Source organism: Hylobates moloch, unplaced genomic scaffold (genome assembly GCF_009828535.3).
Source record: "Hylobates moloch isolate HMO894 unplaced genomic scaffold, HMol_V3 SCAFFOLD_7, whole genome shotgun sequence".
Taxonomy (NCBI): Eukaryota; Metazoa; Chordata; class Mammalia; order Primates; family Hylobatidae; genus Hylobates; species Hylobates moloch.
Window position 1 is genome coordinate 7,806,910 of NW_026652282.1, and position 15,494 is coordinate 7,822,403.

Sequence of the window (15,494 nt, forward strand, 5' to 3'; positions counted from 1 at the left end):
GAATTGTGAGAGACAGCAAAGAATTGTAGGAGATACGAGGAATTATGGGAAAGATAAGGAATTATGGGAAAGAACAGAGACTTGTAGGTGAGACAGGGAATTGTGGGAGATAATAAAGAATGGGGGAAGACATCAGGAATTGTAGGAAAAAACAGAGAATTGTGGGAGTGACACAAAATTGTGGGAGAAAAGGGACACTTGTGGGATAGAAAATTGTGAACGAGAATATTGTGAGAAAACAGAATTATGAGAGAGAATGGGAGTTAGGGGAGAGACTGGGGAATTCTGAACAATCATGGAGTATTTTGAGAGAATGGAGAATTGTAAGAGTGGAGAATTCTGTGAAAGAACAAAGAATTGTGGGGGAGATGGGGAATTATAGGAAAGACAGGAAATTGTAGCATAGAATACAGAATTATGGTTGAGATAAGGAATTGTGGGAGAGAACAGAGAATTGTGAGAGGAAACCAAAAATTGTGGGAAGAAACATGGAATTATGGGAGACACAGGGAATTGTGGGAGAACAGAGAACTCAGGGAGAGACAGGAAATTGGGGTAGAGAACAGAGAGTTCTGGGAGATACAGGGAACCATGGGAGAGAATACAGTGTTGTGGGAGAGACGGAATAATTATGAGAATGAAGGGAGAATTGTGGGAGAAAGGAAATCATGAAAAAGAATATTGTGAAAGAACAGAATTATAAGAGATAATGGGTAATTATGGGAGAGACTGGGGAATAAGAACAGAGTATTGTGAATGAACAGAACATTGTGGAAATGAATAATTTTGAGGAACTGTGAGAGACAGAGTCATAGGGAATGATGGAAAAGACAGAGAACTGTGGGAAATAGAATTTTGAGAGATACAAGAATTTGTAGGAAAGGCTTGCTGGGAAACCCAGCAAATTGTGGGAAAAACAATAGAATTACGGGTAAGACCGGGAATTGTGGGACAGAAAAGTGAATTGTGGGAGACACAAGGAATCGTGGGAGAAACAAGAGAATTGTGAGCAAGACAAGGAATTGTGGGACAGAAAAATGAATTGTGGGAAGGAATAGAATTTTGGGAGTGACATGGGATTGTGGGAGAAATAAGGAATTGTGGGAGAGACAGAAGATTGTGGAAAGAACTGAGAATTGTGGGAGACAGAATTGTGGGTAACAAAACAGAATTGCGGGAGTGAAAGGGAATTGTGGGAGGGACAAAAGAATTGTGGGTAAAGAGAGAAGTTGAGCTGTGATAGTTGAAATGGAATCCTTGGGCTACCCTGTAGGCAGTTCTGACGCTGGGATGGCCCTTCTGAGTTGTCCCCTTTGGGGCTAGGGGCCTGGACTTATGTGCCCTTGCAGAGACCCTCATAGGATGCAGACCGTCCCCAAGGAGGGAATGTGATTTTGTGTGAGGCAATTCTCTTAGGCAGAGGACAATTCCTGGAGACTCAGCTGAAAGCTGTGAGCCCCCAACACTTCCTGCACCAGGGGGCATCTGGACGTATTTCACAGAGCCGCTATAGTTATATGGAAAGATATATGTTTCTTTATTAACACTTTAAGTAACAAGATAAAATTACCTTAATTTCAAATTAGTGGATGGATGATATTTTGAGACAGGCACAACAACCATATGTGACATAATTTATCTGTAATGTTTATTAGTGCCACACATAGCTAATAGTACTAGGATTTATTGCCTACATTCGTGATGGAAGAAAATGCTAAATTTCTGTTGGAGGTAAATGAAAATACAGACATTCAAAATCACATACCCAGTTAAGAAGAACTTAGCAGTCAGAACACTGTCTTGTTCACTTTTGGATCTCCACCACCAAAGTTACAGGCACCTACTAACGTTTCTTGAATCATTGCTACAATTAAAACTGATGGGATAAGATTTAAAAAAAAAAAAAACAGAAATTTAAAAACTCCTCCAAAGCACTCCCTCTGCAGCATAAAGCATCATAGTAGAGCTCGTCACTCTAGGGAAGCCTCTGGACCAGTAACCTTCCCTGCCACCGCCGGCATTTTGAAAAAGGCTCCTGGCCTGGAGGGGCGGGCCCAGAGAGCGGCCCCCGCAGCGGTTACAGGCCGAGGCGAGGAGGGGACGGAACCCGCTCTCCGTGATTGACGGAAAATATTACTCTTCAGCCCGCCTCCCGCGTGCCCGGAAGTCCCGCCTTCTAAAAAGGAAGTAGGGGTGCGTGAGAACGCCGGCGGTGACCGCGGCGACAGCGGTGACCGAGCGAGAGGAAGGCGGCGGCGGCGGGAAGTCACTGCTGCTCTGGGTTCGGGTTGGCGACTGAAGGCGGTACCGGCCTCCCGGAACAGCCCGGGGCGGGGGCTTAGGTGCAGAAGGGCAGGCTGGCCGCGGCCGGTTTGGTCTGGGGACCGCGGGCTGGAGCAGGTGGGCAAGCGCCGGGACGGTGTGGGGAAGACACTTGGCAGCTCCTCGACCTCTCGTGTCCCTTCGTTTCTTCGAATTCCTATTCATGCGCCGCACCCTTCCCGGGCCCCCAGCCCCTCGCTAAGGCTTTGGGGACGGAGGTCAAGTCTAGGCTCAATGGGCCTCCCCTCCTCCACCCGGGTCACCACTCCTAGGAAACCCTCGCCCTACCCCCGCCTCAGGCCTGTACCTCCTGGCTGTGACGTGGTTTCTCAGCGACTGCCTCACCTCAGTCCCAAAATCCTCACTGCCTTAGATACGTGCCCCCAGAGGTTGGCCTAGGTTTCACAGTATTTCCCTTAAGGGGACAATATATTAAAGCTGTCCCTCGAAGTTAATACCCTGCCTGGTAGATACCCATGGGCTGACAAAGAGGAGGAACAAGGGTTGACCAGATTAGGACTAATGAGAGAATAGTCTGAGTCCAGAGACATTAATCTCTTTGTTTTGGCAGGTGGAAATTTAAAATTGTTTGGAGTCAACACTGTTTCCAACCATGGGTTTGTCTCCATCTGCTCCTGCTGTTGCAGTTCAGGCCTCAAATGCTTCAGCGTCCCCACCTTCAGGATGCCCGATGCATGAAGGGAAAATGAAAGGTAATCGGCCCTTTGCCTAGAAAATAAAAACAAAAGATAATTCACGGCTGGGTGCGGTGGTTCACGCCTGTGATAGCACTTTGGGAGGCCGAGGTGGGTGGACTGCTTGAGCTCAGGAGTTCGAGACCAGTCTGGGCAACATGGCAAAAACCTGCCCCTACAAAAAAATACAAACATTAGCCAGACATGGTGGTGGGTGCCCGTAGTACCAGCGACTTTGGAGGTTGAGGTGGGCGGATCGCCTGGGAGGCCGAGGTTGCAGTGAGCCAAGATTGTGCCACTGCACTCCGGCCTGGGTGACAGAGTGAGACTGTGTCTTAAAAAAAATCTTGAAAGGCTGTAAAGGAAGAGGCAGTGTAGTATGCTGCTGAGGCTGGTAGGCATGGGAGTCAGGCACCCTGGGTCTGGTCCTTATTTTGCGTCTTATTGAGGTTTGTGACTCTAAACAAGTTAACTCTGTTAGCCTCGGTCTGTCATCTGTAAGATGAAGATATAATAATGTTTCACAGGCCTGTCATGATGATTGCATGAGAACGTAGTGAGTACTCTAAACCAGCCCCAACTTCCCAAAGTTTACTTGTGCCTACGTCAGTGGTTCTTAACTGGAAGGGGGCAATTCCTCCTTCCCACAGGGGACATTTGCCAATACCTGGAGGCATTTTTGGTTGTCACAACTGAGAGGAAAGTGAATAGAGGGCAGGAGTGCTCCTAAACATCCTACAATGTACAGAACAGCCCACCAACAAAGAATCAGCTGGCCCCAAATAATCAAGAGGGCCAAGGTTGAGAAACCTTAGTCTAGATCTAGCTGTCTTGATAAATAACCTTTGCTCGTATAGCCATTTCAGTATTCTCATATATAAAAGTAAGCCATCACCTAACGGGCTTGCTGTCCATTCTTTAGATAAGAAAATGAAAATGGAAAAGCTGTCTTTCATTTTTAATTCATTCATGTCTACTTTAGATTGTTTATATTAAAGTGTGGCTTGAATCAGTAAGTCGTGGAGGGCAGAAGCAACATGGTGTGCTTACTGAGTACTAATGCTTGCACTGTTATTCATTTCTTCAGTCAGCCAGCCTATTCTGAGAGGTCACTGCCCATTCTGTACCAAGCACTGCTTGGTTTTGTTTGTTTGTTTCTGCACGAGAGAATAACATCATACAAAATGGAGCTTTGCCTGATGGAGCTTACATTCTCATCTTCATAAGCTATGTGGTCCGTTTTCTCCCTATTTTATAGTCAAGGAAACTAAGACTTGGAGTAACTGATGCTCCAAGTCACATAGTAAGTGGCAAAGCCAGCAGAAGTTCTGTGACCTTGGACAAGGACAGACAGTGTTCTTCTGGGGTTTCTTTGTACAGGAAGAATTGAGACAGATCAGCCAAAGCAGGTGTGCTCCTGTTCTGAGTGTCTTCAGGGAGATCCTAGAACCCTTACTTTGGTTTTATTTCATTTGCTGTATATCTTGGAGAGCTGCCAGACTTTTACATTAATAAAGAATGTGGGTGTCTATAGGCGATCGAAGGGGCTACTGGTTATATGACGTGAAAAGTTGAAATGTTATTTTCTTGGTAAAACCCAGCTGGGATCCATGACTTGGAAAGGATTGGTGCTTTCAGTGGTAGAGAGGAAAGGCATAGCAAGTCTTCCATCACCCCTAAAGTGGGCAGTGGCACAGGGCACCAGGAAATGAGGGCTTGGGAGGACAGGTGCAGGGAAGGAAGTGAAAGCAAACTCATCTTTTTCATGTGTATTGCTGTAGTTGCTGCTGCTGCCTGAGGCCAAGATTCCATTACATGAGCAGCTGTCTTCTGTGTCGCAGCTTTCCAAGTGCCTGCTCATTCTCTGAACCAGTTTCCCAGTCCCCCACTAATTGGGATCAGCGTCCTGGGTCTTTGGGCATAGCCCTTGCTATTGCTCATCTCATTAGGCTCAGACCCTCTCTCGTAATGGGCATCTTGATCCTGTATGGGTTGCGGAATATTTTCTTTATTGTCTGCCTTTTCCTGTTAAACTTGCCGTTGACTGATGGGAATAGGCCCTAGGCCACGTGGTTTTCCTGTGCCTTGTTTCAGTCTTGAGACAAAGCAGAGTGGCATTCAGATTTTTTTGCAGTAGCCTCTGTGATGTCTCCTGTGTTCATTTTCTCCTCCCGTTCCTTGTACCTGAGATAATACATCAGTAATGAAAGCCTGGATTGCAACTGTGTCCTGATTGGGTCTGGGCTTCTCTGGAACTAGTGAATGGAAAGTCAAGGAGATCCTGTGAAATGTGGCTGGTCCCCACTTAGGTTCCTCTAACAGCTCCCCAGCTGCTCATCCAGCCAGATTACTCAAACCATGGCACAGATAACACATGCTCTTGCAACTGCCAAGGTTTTTTGGCTTATTTTTGCTGGGGGTGTGACACAATTAGAGAATGGGTACTCATTTTTCTTTCAAAGGAAATGTAAATTTTAGAACCTTCTCATCTTTAGGATTTTGGAATGTTAGCTAGTTCAGTTCTTGGTAGATTTAAACAGAAGAAACCTGGCTTTTCCTATGGTGGTAATCATTGGTCAGAAATTCAGCTCTTTAGTGCTCCAATTGAGAGAGTTAGATGTCCTGCCTTCATGGTGACACCATTTTTATACTTGATAATTTCAGGCTGTCCAGTGAGTACAGAGGCATCTGGCCCAACCTGTGAGAAGAAAACATACTCTGTGCCTGCCCACCAGGAACGCGCCTATGAGTACGTGGAGTGTCCCATTAGGGGCACGGCGGCTGAGAATAAGGAGAACCTAGATCCTTCAAATCTGGTAATCCACACTCATCTTTTCTTTCTGGAGCTTTTTTTGCAGGGTTGCTTGTACAGACTCCCAAGACAAGTTGCAAATGGCTAGGATGAATTCTTCTGTCCTTTGAAAACAGAGAAGTTAGATATTCCATCTACAGTGAAAATCTAGAATGTGTTAGTAAGTGTAGTTTCAGGGAGTGCCTGGGAAAAAAACCAGAGTGATTATGAGGAACCAGCATAGTTGTACTGGGAGTAAGCCATACCAAATAAATATTTTCTTCTGGGACAGTTACTAGGTGGTAGATGGGAAATTCTGTAAGAACCATAGCTAGAGTTAGTTAAGGTATCTTTGGTCTGGGGAAACTTTGTAGACACATTACATGATTGGGGAACTTCTTCAGGGACAATAGGGTGCCAGCCTGCCCGAGTCACTAGGGTGGTTCACTGTCGTGTGACTGCCAGCAAATTTAATGCAAGGTTGATGTGACATCACTACATTTTGTGATAGACAACATCAGAAATTGTGGTCCAAAGTTTGGAATCATGTTTTAACGGGAGGCGCAGGCATATACTTTAGAGGGCCACGGGATTATCAAGAATAGAAATTTTAGCGAACCAGACTGCATGTAAAGAAACTAGAAATACTTAGCCTGGAAAAGAAAGGGCATGGGGGATACAATAGCAGCGTCCACCTCAGGAATCAACAAACTATGGCCCACTGCCTGTTTTTGAAAATAAAGTTTTGGACAATGCACCAAGATTATCTTGCACATAGGCCTTCAAATATTTACACAAGAGGTCATTGGAAACTGCTTCTATAAAGGGCTAGGTAGTAAATATGTTTGATTCTGTGGGCCATAGGGTCTCTGTCACACTACCCAGTTCTGCTGCTGCTGCTTTCTCTGTAGCATGAAAGCAGCAACAGGCAGCATTATCCGAAGCCCCTGGCAGACCACTGGCCTAGATGATCTCTAATAGGTGAGTGGTTCAGAACTTGGGCCTTTTGGAATCTTACAGACCTAGACACTTACTCCATGGGATCATGATATGTAGTGAGAATGTGAATAACAGCTAACTTTTCTTGTGGTCACTTTTTAAAAATTTTTTATTCAAGGCTAGCCAACTGAAGCAGTGGGAGAGGAGAAAGAACAAAGAAATCTGTAACTGGTTGTGATCAATTAGTCGTAAACACTACTATACTCAGACCAGCCTCTTTTGGTCACTTTTCTAGCGTTTAAGCTAAGCACCCTACATTCTCCCCTTTAATCCTCATAACAACTCTGTGCAGCCAGTATTCTTAGTGTCCCCATTTCAGAGCTAAAGATACTGAGAGTGAAGGAGTCATTCATCCCACATCACCAGCTAGGAAGTGGCAGAGCCAAAACTGAATCCTTATCCACCTGAGACCCGTGCTCTTAAACACACTGTGGTGATAATGCAGGTAGAATACTCTCCAGTGCCTACTACACATGGCCCTTCTTGCTGTCGGTATTCTGAGGGCCTTGTGATGGAGACTTTTAATTAATGTTTACTAGGAAATCCTTTATACTTCTAACACAGAAAGTTCAGGGCCAGTCATTCCCAACCTTGGGTGAGTTTGCCCCTCAGGCAAATATCCTGCTAAACATACTGCAGTGCTTAGACAGACCACCATAACTAAAAATTGTCCAGCTCCAAATGTCAATAGTGCCACGGATGAGAGACCCTGGCTAAGGCTAAGTGCTAGCATAATAGTATTGGTGACCCACATGTCTGGGAGAAGGGATTCTTCCCACCTTCTGACCTCGCAGCATTGAGATGCAAAGACTCATCTGTAATATATTTTGCCTAAGGGATGAAGCATAAGCAGAAACCTAAAAAATCTGAGAATATTTTTTTAAAAAGCAGTGCTGTACATGTATGCTATGAGAGTTTTCCCCAGAGAATGAATATCCATTTTTGAAAAGCTTGTCATAAAATTTTTAGAAATGCCTGAAGATCGTGGCATTAGTTTTTACTTCTTATTCCTTGGTGACATTACTTCTAAATTTGTTCAAAGGAGAAAGAGGCCAAAAATTTAACCATATTTGAGAACTTAATCAATGAAGAAACACAACTTCAGTAATATGACTCTTCAAAACAGTCAGATTATCTGAGAAGTCTGAAATTTTGATGTCACTGATTTAATAAGTAATCTGTGCTTTTTGTGTGATGTATTGCTTTCCAGGAAGTAGTTAATTATATTGCCTTTTACTTTATATCCTATAGAAGCAAATCTGTTTATTTTATTTAGATGCCACCACCCAATCAAACACCAGCTCCAGATCAGCCGTTTGCATTGTCTACTGTCAGAGAAGAGTCATCCATTCCCAGAGCAGATTCAGAGAAAAAGTGGGTTTACCCTTCCGAGCAGATGTTCTGGAATGCAATGTTAAAGAAAGGGTGAGTGAACATATTTAAGATAAAAATTTGCTTGTCAGAATATCCAAGAGTTATATGCTAAAGCGATTTTTTACCTTCAAAACAATATAGTACATTTTTATGTATTAATCAGTTTATAATCACCTGATTTTTTTCACACCTGTCAGAATGTAAGTGCAAGGCCAGTGTATTAAATCAGGGTTCTCAAGAGAAACAGAACCAATAGGATATGTGCAGGGGGGGCAGGAGACAAGGAAGGCAGGAAGATATTTATTGTAGGGAATTGACTTACACAATTATATAAAGCTGAGGAGTCCCAAGATCTGCAGTCAGCAAGCTGGAGACCCAGGAGAGCCAATGGCACACTTCTGGTCTGAAAGCCAGCAGTCTCAGGATGCGAGAAGAACTGATGTTTCAGTTTAAGTCCAAAGGCAGGAAAAGCCCAATGTCCCAGCTCAAGCACTCATGCAGAAGGCCTTCCCTCTTACTTATGGAAGGGTCAGACTTTTTGTCATTCAGGTCTGCAACTGATCGGATGTAACCCACCCACACGGAGTGGGGAGGGCAGTCTGCTTCACTTAGCCTACCGATCAGAAGGTTACTCACATTCAAAAACACCCTCACAGATACACCCAGCATAATGTTTGACCAAATGTCTGGGCATCCTGTGACATAGGCAGGTTGACACATAAAATTAACCATCACAGCTAGTAATAGGTTTTTTAAAAAACTGAAAACACTATTAGATAAAATGTTTAGAAAAAGTTAGGGGATCATTGATCAGTGGTACTATCTGAACAAATGTCACCTTAAAAATAGATGATTTTGTAAGTCTGGTTTACTGTGACTCAGTAAAATGAGACTAAGGTGACCCTTTTATATTTGTGTTCAATGCTTCTATAGTAGCTTTTGGATTTATAGTGCTGCTCCATGATCATGGGTAAATCTTGAAAATGAGCCTTAGATCTGTTAAATTCAGAGAAAATGAGCATTCTTAGTTCTTTCTCAAAGGGGAATGTTGAATAAATCATCTTATGAAAATATGTGGATTAATTTTATGGCATTATCAGGAACAGTTGTCAAATTTTACCAGATGTTCTTTCCTAGGTGGAAGTGGAAGGATGAGGATATCAGTCAGAAGGATATGTATAATATCATTAGAATTCACAATCAGAATAACGAGCAGGCTTGGAAGGAGATTTTGAAGTGGGAAGCCCTTCATGCTGCGTAAGTATGTTTGAGATCTTAAATCTTTCAAGCATCTTTCTTATTTCATATCAGCTTTCTAGAGTTTTAACATTCAAATCATTTGTTCTAATAAAACATTTTATGTAGCAGGCATGGCTCAATGACAATTGTTGCATGACAGGCCACCCTTCTTAGTTGAAAAATAGCAACCATTTTATTAGGCTTGTGGATTCAGTGGGTCTGGAGTACGCCAAGGACAGGGCAAGGATGGCTTGTCTCTGTTCCTTGATGTCTGGGGCCTCAGCTGCGAAGACTCAGTGGTCAGGATGGCTTCTGAGCCATGGGCTAGAGTCTTCTGACGGCTGGCTCGTTTACTCCTCTGGTGAGTGGTACTGGCTTTTGGCCAGAACACCTCCCCATGGCCTCTGTGTATGGCTGTTTCGGCTTCGTCATATGGTGGCTAGGTTCCAATAGCTAGAGTTCCAAAAAGCATCTCTATCTCCTTTTCTGACCTAGCCTGGGAAGTCCCAAAGTGTCAGGAGCCTGCCCAGATTCAAGGGGAAGGGGCAGAGACCCTGACTCTCAGCAGAAGGAGAATCACAGCCCTTCGAAAGCAGAGCATGTGGGAAGGGAGATGCTAAAATGCCATCTGCCCCAAGGGAGGTGGGAAAGACATTTTTGTTCCCTCAGTAGCATTTATTGAATCCCCATTAGGACCAAACACAAAGAGATGTCTTAACTCAGAGCCCCTTTTCTCAAGGAGAATAGGTAAATGCAGCTGTGTGTGTTAAAGGAGACAGGACTTCAGTCTGTTGAGTAGTGGTTCTCACACTGCAGCATGCATCAGGATCATGGGGAAGGTTTGTTAAAACCCAGCATGCTGGGTCCCATCCGCAGGATGTCTGACTTAGTCTGTTTCGGGTGGTGCCTAGACTGGGTGTATCTAGAGCACTGCATATGCTGCTGGTTTGAGCCAGATTATGTCATAAACAGTGGTTTTAAATTCATTGCACAATGTGATTAATTAATTTCTTGGCTAAAGTCCACTTAATGATTTTTTAAGGTGTTTCGTTTGTTTTTAATATTTGCACTCTGAAGTTCATTGGTTGCACTCCCTGGCTGTCATAGGCTGGGCCTCAGGCCTGGGGTGAGTGTATGTGAGAGGGGAACAACTGCAACCATGCTGCCCTCAGTAATCTCTGGCCTGAGAGGAGCCACGAGTGTTTGCAGTGACCTACTTTGAAAGTGTGTTCTAATTAAGACCACCTGCTAATTACTTGTGTGATTATGGAGCAAAGAGAAGAGAGAAGAGGGAATTTCAGTTTGTCAGTTTCAATTCCTTCTCCAGTTATTTTCTGTCAAAATTAAGTAGACCATTTAAAAACTCATGCTATGATCTCCAGAAGAAAGTTTTGCCTAGATTGAGTTTACCTTTTTGCCTGTGACCCTCTTGAGAAGAGATGTTAAGGAGAGGAGTAGTTCCTAAAAGGAGAAGAAAAGTAACTCATAAGTCCTCAAATAGAAGTCCTTTATACTTTGGAAATTTTTCTCCCTCCCACTTACTTAGACACCTATCTTGTTATCCATGGGAGCAGCTAACAATATAGGTGGCCTCCTGACTTGGCCACCACTCCCTCTGTCTCGGTAACAGCTGTCTGTCTAGCCTGTAGGTGGGCTGTGAACTCCACGAGGACAGGGCTCAGAGGGTCTTGTTGGCACTGTTATACCCTGGTGCCCACAGAGGGCTGGCACCTAGAGTCCTCAGCAGGGGTCTGCAGGTAGAGGGAGTGCGTTTGCCAGCTAGGACTCTGCCACCCCTCATCTTACGTGTAGTTATTAAGGAGCTGGTCCAACATTAATTACCATGCATTTCTAGGGATTAATCCATCGTTTTCTTTTCTTCATAAAGGCTGTTCATTGGTTTGAAATGAAAGAAGAGTATAGGATTTTCATGTTTGTCTAAAAAACCCAGGTGCTCTGTGCGAAAAAGAAGCATGATGCACAATACTTGAGGCTGTTTTTTTTTTTGATGTGCCTTTCCTCCTCCACCAAATGGAAAGGCCCTATTTCCTGACTCTGCAAAGTGCAGTATAGATATCCAGAAGGAAGGGGAGGCAATGGAACGCATCCAGTCCAGAAGGAAAGAGGAACATTTTTAACAAATAGGCATTTGTTTGAATTATTTTAGAACTTACCTTTCTCTGTAAATGTTATATTATGTGAAACGTATACAGGAAAAAAATGTATATTACTAAAAAATTAGAACATCATCTTTGTCAAAGAAAAGAAAATATTTTAACAGACTTTTCTTATTTGGGGAATTCTAGAGAGTGTCCTTGTGGTCCATCATTGATCCGGTTTGGAGGGAAAGCAAAAGAGTATTCACCAAGGGCACGAATTCGTTCCTGGATGGGGTGAGTGTCAGCGCAGAAGTGTTGTTTCACCATCCTCAGGTCAGGGTCAACTTTCTCTTCATACCAGAACCAGTCTAAGAATTGCAGTGCCATCTTGCAAAACGTAATCCTTATTCAACTGTAGATTTCTTTCTCTCCCTGAGGTTTGCCCATTAATGGGCAGATTTATTAGGGTGTAGTAGATTGCTTCCTATTTATCATAGGGTTGAATGGAGTTATTGTCCATGTTCTTGGATCTGCCCTCTTACTCTTCCCGTGATCTGTGTCTTTGGGTTTATGCACTTAGCCATCCTGCCTTTCTTTTCTAGCATACTTGAGATTTTTTGCTCACACCTGCATTTCTGCAGTATCTCAACTGACCTCCCTGGCTTAGGTCTCTTCCCCATTGACCTTATTCCTTTGTAGACAGATGAGCTGTCATCTGATACGGACTTATCACAGTTCTTCAGTGCCATCTTCCCTTAGTGCTGTTCACTGTGTGATTCTTCGAGTCTGACTTCCCCAGTTAGGTCTTTGGGAGCAGGTGTTTGCATGTGCTTCTTGAGCTTTCTCATGGCTTAAACTGAGACTGAATGTATTGCAAGCATTTTAACACTCAGTGGCATGTTTTTATTCCAGATATGAGTTGCCTTTTGATAGGCACGATTGGATCATAAACCGTTGCGGGACAGAAGTTAGATATGTGATTGATTATTATGATGGTGGTGAAGTCAACAAGGACTACCAGTTCACCATCCTGGACGTCCGTCCTGCCTTAGATTCACTTTCGGCAGTATGGGACAGAATGAAAGTCGCTTGGTGGCGTTGGACCTCGTAAAGCACTGTTTGAGATGGAAAAATATAAACTATTTTTTTCTGAGAGATACATTAAACTATTTTCCCCAAATTGAATTGCACTCATGATGTAATGGGAACTTCAAGTGGGTAATCACACTTTTTCCTTCACTTAACGAAGGATACTATGCACTGTTCACTTTTGAGTTGCGTTGTACCTTGCAGTTTATAGCAGATCATTTTGTTTTCTTCCTACTTAGCTTAAGTGGGAAGCAGTCCCTCAGTTTTTCCTTTACCTGCAGTATTGCCTGTGTATTTCATCTCGAAAAGCCTGAACAACCTCTGAAAAAGAGCTTTTAAAAAGTGATGAAAGTTGCTTTTTTTCCTTACTATTTTCTCAGGAATACTCCAGAGTTGTAAAGCCTGAGAGTCCATGGTGATGCTCAAGAGCTTTCATCTGGCCAAATATTTTAACTAAAACTGTTCATTATAAATAGGTGATCGTACCTTTTTTAAAAAAGTTACCATTATTTCTAAAGCCCCTGTGGTATGATTGTGACCTTTAACAAAATGCAAAGGTATACACTGGAAAAGTAGTCAGCAAAATTCTCTCCAAATTCTGATTTATATGAATTTCTTGGACCGGATAGAGTACTTTCAACTATACCTTCCTTTGGAACATACCTTTTAAAAAATGTTCCCTTTAAATCCTGTTATTCTAATACGTAACTCTGCTCCCAACAAACAGATCTCCTCATTATCCTTGGCGTTTGACATGTTATTCGAACTTCGAATCTCATTGCTTCCTTTGCTGGCAGCCTCCACCCTTCCCCTCATCAGTCGGCCTAATCCAAACCTTGAAAGCTGGCTTAAGTCCCAGTATCAGTGATGGTCCTCCTCTAAAACACGATTTTATATTTGGCTGAATGTTAAAATTCACAAGATGAGCATTTTTTTCCCAGATGGAGAACGCTTCAACTCAGTCTAGATTTTTTTTGTTTGTTTTAAGGAGGCTCTAAGTTTGCCATTGAAACTTTTTGTACCAGCAATCCATAAACTGGTTGTTCTATTTATAGCAGCATGTTACAAATGACTGCTGTTTTTTTTTTAAATGTCTATGCTATTAAATACTTTAATTTATCCTGAATGCTGTAGTGTTAAATTAGTGGATGAAATTGGCAGTCTGTGGGTGATTAATTTGATATGGATTTGTCAGTTTTGTGTGGAGTTTAAGAAATACAACAGCCTTAAACTCTACATTTCAAAATACTTGTATATTTTAAAATAAAGCTGATTAGTTCACAGGTTTTGAAAATTTTTTGGAGTAATTTTATACTTAATGATTGTTTCTTCAGACATATTATCTTTATAAAACCCATGATTTATCGTAGAGTGATTTATAATCCAGCACACATATGTTTATTGCAGCACCGTTCACAATAGCAAAGACTTGGAACCAACCCAAATGCCCATCATTGATAGACTGGATAAAGAAAATGTGGCACATATATACTGTAGAATACTATGCAGCCATAAAAAGGATGAGTTCATGTCCTTTGCAGGGACATGGATGAAGCTGGAAACTATCATTCTCAGCAAACTAACACAAGAACAGAAAATCAAACACCGCATGTTCTCACTCACAAGTGGGGGTTGAACAATGAGAATACATGGACACAGGGAAGGGAACATCACACACTGGGGCCTGTTGGGGGTGGGGGGTAGGGGGCTAGGGGAGGGATAGCATTAGGAGAAATACCTAATATAGATGACGGGTTGATGGCTGCAGCAAACCAGCATGGCACGTGTATACCTATGACTGCAACCTCCACCTCCCTAGTTCAAGCGATTCTCCTGCCTCAGCCTCCTGAGTAGCTGGAATTACAGGTGCATGCCACCACGCCCGGCTAAATTTTTGTATTTTTAGTAGAGACGGGGCTTCACCGTGTCGGTCAGGCTGGTCTTGAACGCCTGACCTCGTGATCCACCCTCCTTGACCTCCCAAAGTGCTGGGATTACAGGCGTGAGCCACCGCACCCGGCCCTAATCACATATTTTTAAACTGTAGAGGAAAATAATTACTGTTGGCATTTTTGGGGGGGGTCTTAAGTGCTATCGAATATGTGTGGGATAAGACATTCTTATGAAAGACAAAACACTGTAACTGGAAACAAAAAATATGCCAAAGGCAGGATTCACCTGTTTTATAGGACTACAGTAAACAAGCTTTAAACTCAAGCAAACTTGATGACAAGATCAACAGTTTTATACATTGCTTTACTACTACTAGAAAAAACCATGGCTTCCTAGATTGTCACAGCTGCTTTGTGTCTAGATTACGCTTGACTGGGTCCAGGGGTCAATACTGATAGGAGTTTTTGCGTACAGCTTGAAACTCATTTAGGATATTCTCTGGAGTTTTAAACTAAGTCTTGTGTCTGTGGAAATAGCACTATTCAGAATCAGAACAAATTACTGAACATCAGGCTAAGTATTGGCAGACAAGCTGGGGCTACAAATGGATTGCATATTAACATTTAGTATTCCTGTGAGTTCACTGGCTAACAAAATGTTTATGTCCCCTTTGTGCATCATATAAGGAATACAGAATTGCAAAAGGTATAACCCTGATATGGTTTGGCTGTGGCCCCACCCAAATCTCACCTTGAATTGTAATAATCCCCACGTGTCAAGGGCAGGGCAAGGTGGAGATAATTGAATCATGGGGGCAGTTTCCCCTATACTGTTCTCCTGGTAGTGAATAAGTCTCAGGAGATCTGATGGTTCTTTAAATGGGAGTTCCCCGCACAAGTTCTTTTGCCTGCTGCCACGTAAGACATCCCTTTGCTCTTCCTTCACCTTCCGCCATGATTGTGAGGCCTCCCCAGCCATGTGGAACTGTGAGTC

General features: G+C 43.1%; 1 protein-coding gene across 2 annotated transcripts; it reads left to right on the top strand.

The window, feature by feature from the left end:
- Positions 1–2,200: 2,200 nt before the first annotated feature.
- On the top strand, positions 2,201–14,245 carry LOC116811513 (holocytochrome c-type synthase). Of its 2 annotated transcripts, none has more exons than XM_032756561.2 (7): positions 2,201–2,400; positions 2,894–3,035; positions 5,682–5,833; positions 8,084–8,232; positions 9,319–9,438; positions 11,727–11,813; positions 12,432–14,245. In XM_032756561.2, exons 2-7 carry the CDS (start codon positions 2,936–2,938, stop codon positions 12,628–12,630), a joined length of 807 nt encoding a protein of 268 aa, XP_032612452.1. In that variant the 5' UTR covers positions 2,201–2,400; positions 2,894–2,935; the 3' UTR covers positions 12,631–14,245. The 2 variants fall into 2 exon arrangements, with proteins under 2 accessions (XP_032612452.1, XP_032612453.1); XM_032756562.2 differs by having other exon boundaries at positions 2,201–2,342.
- The last annotated feature ends 1,249 nt before the right edge of the window (positions 14,246–15,494 follow it).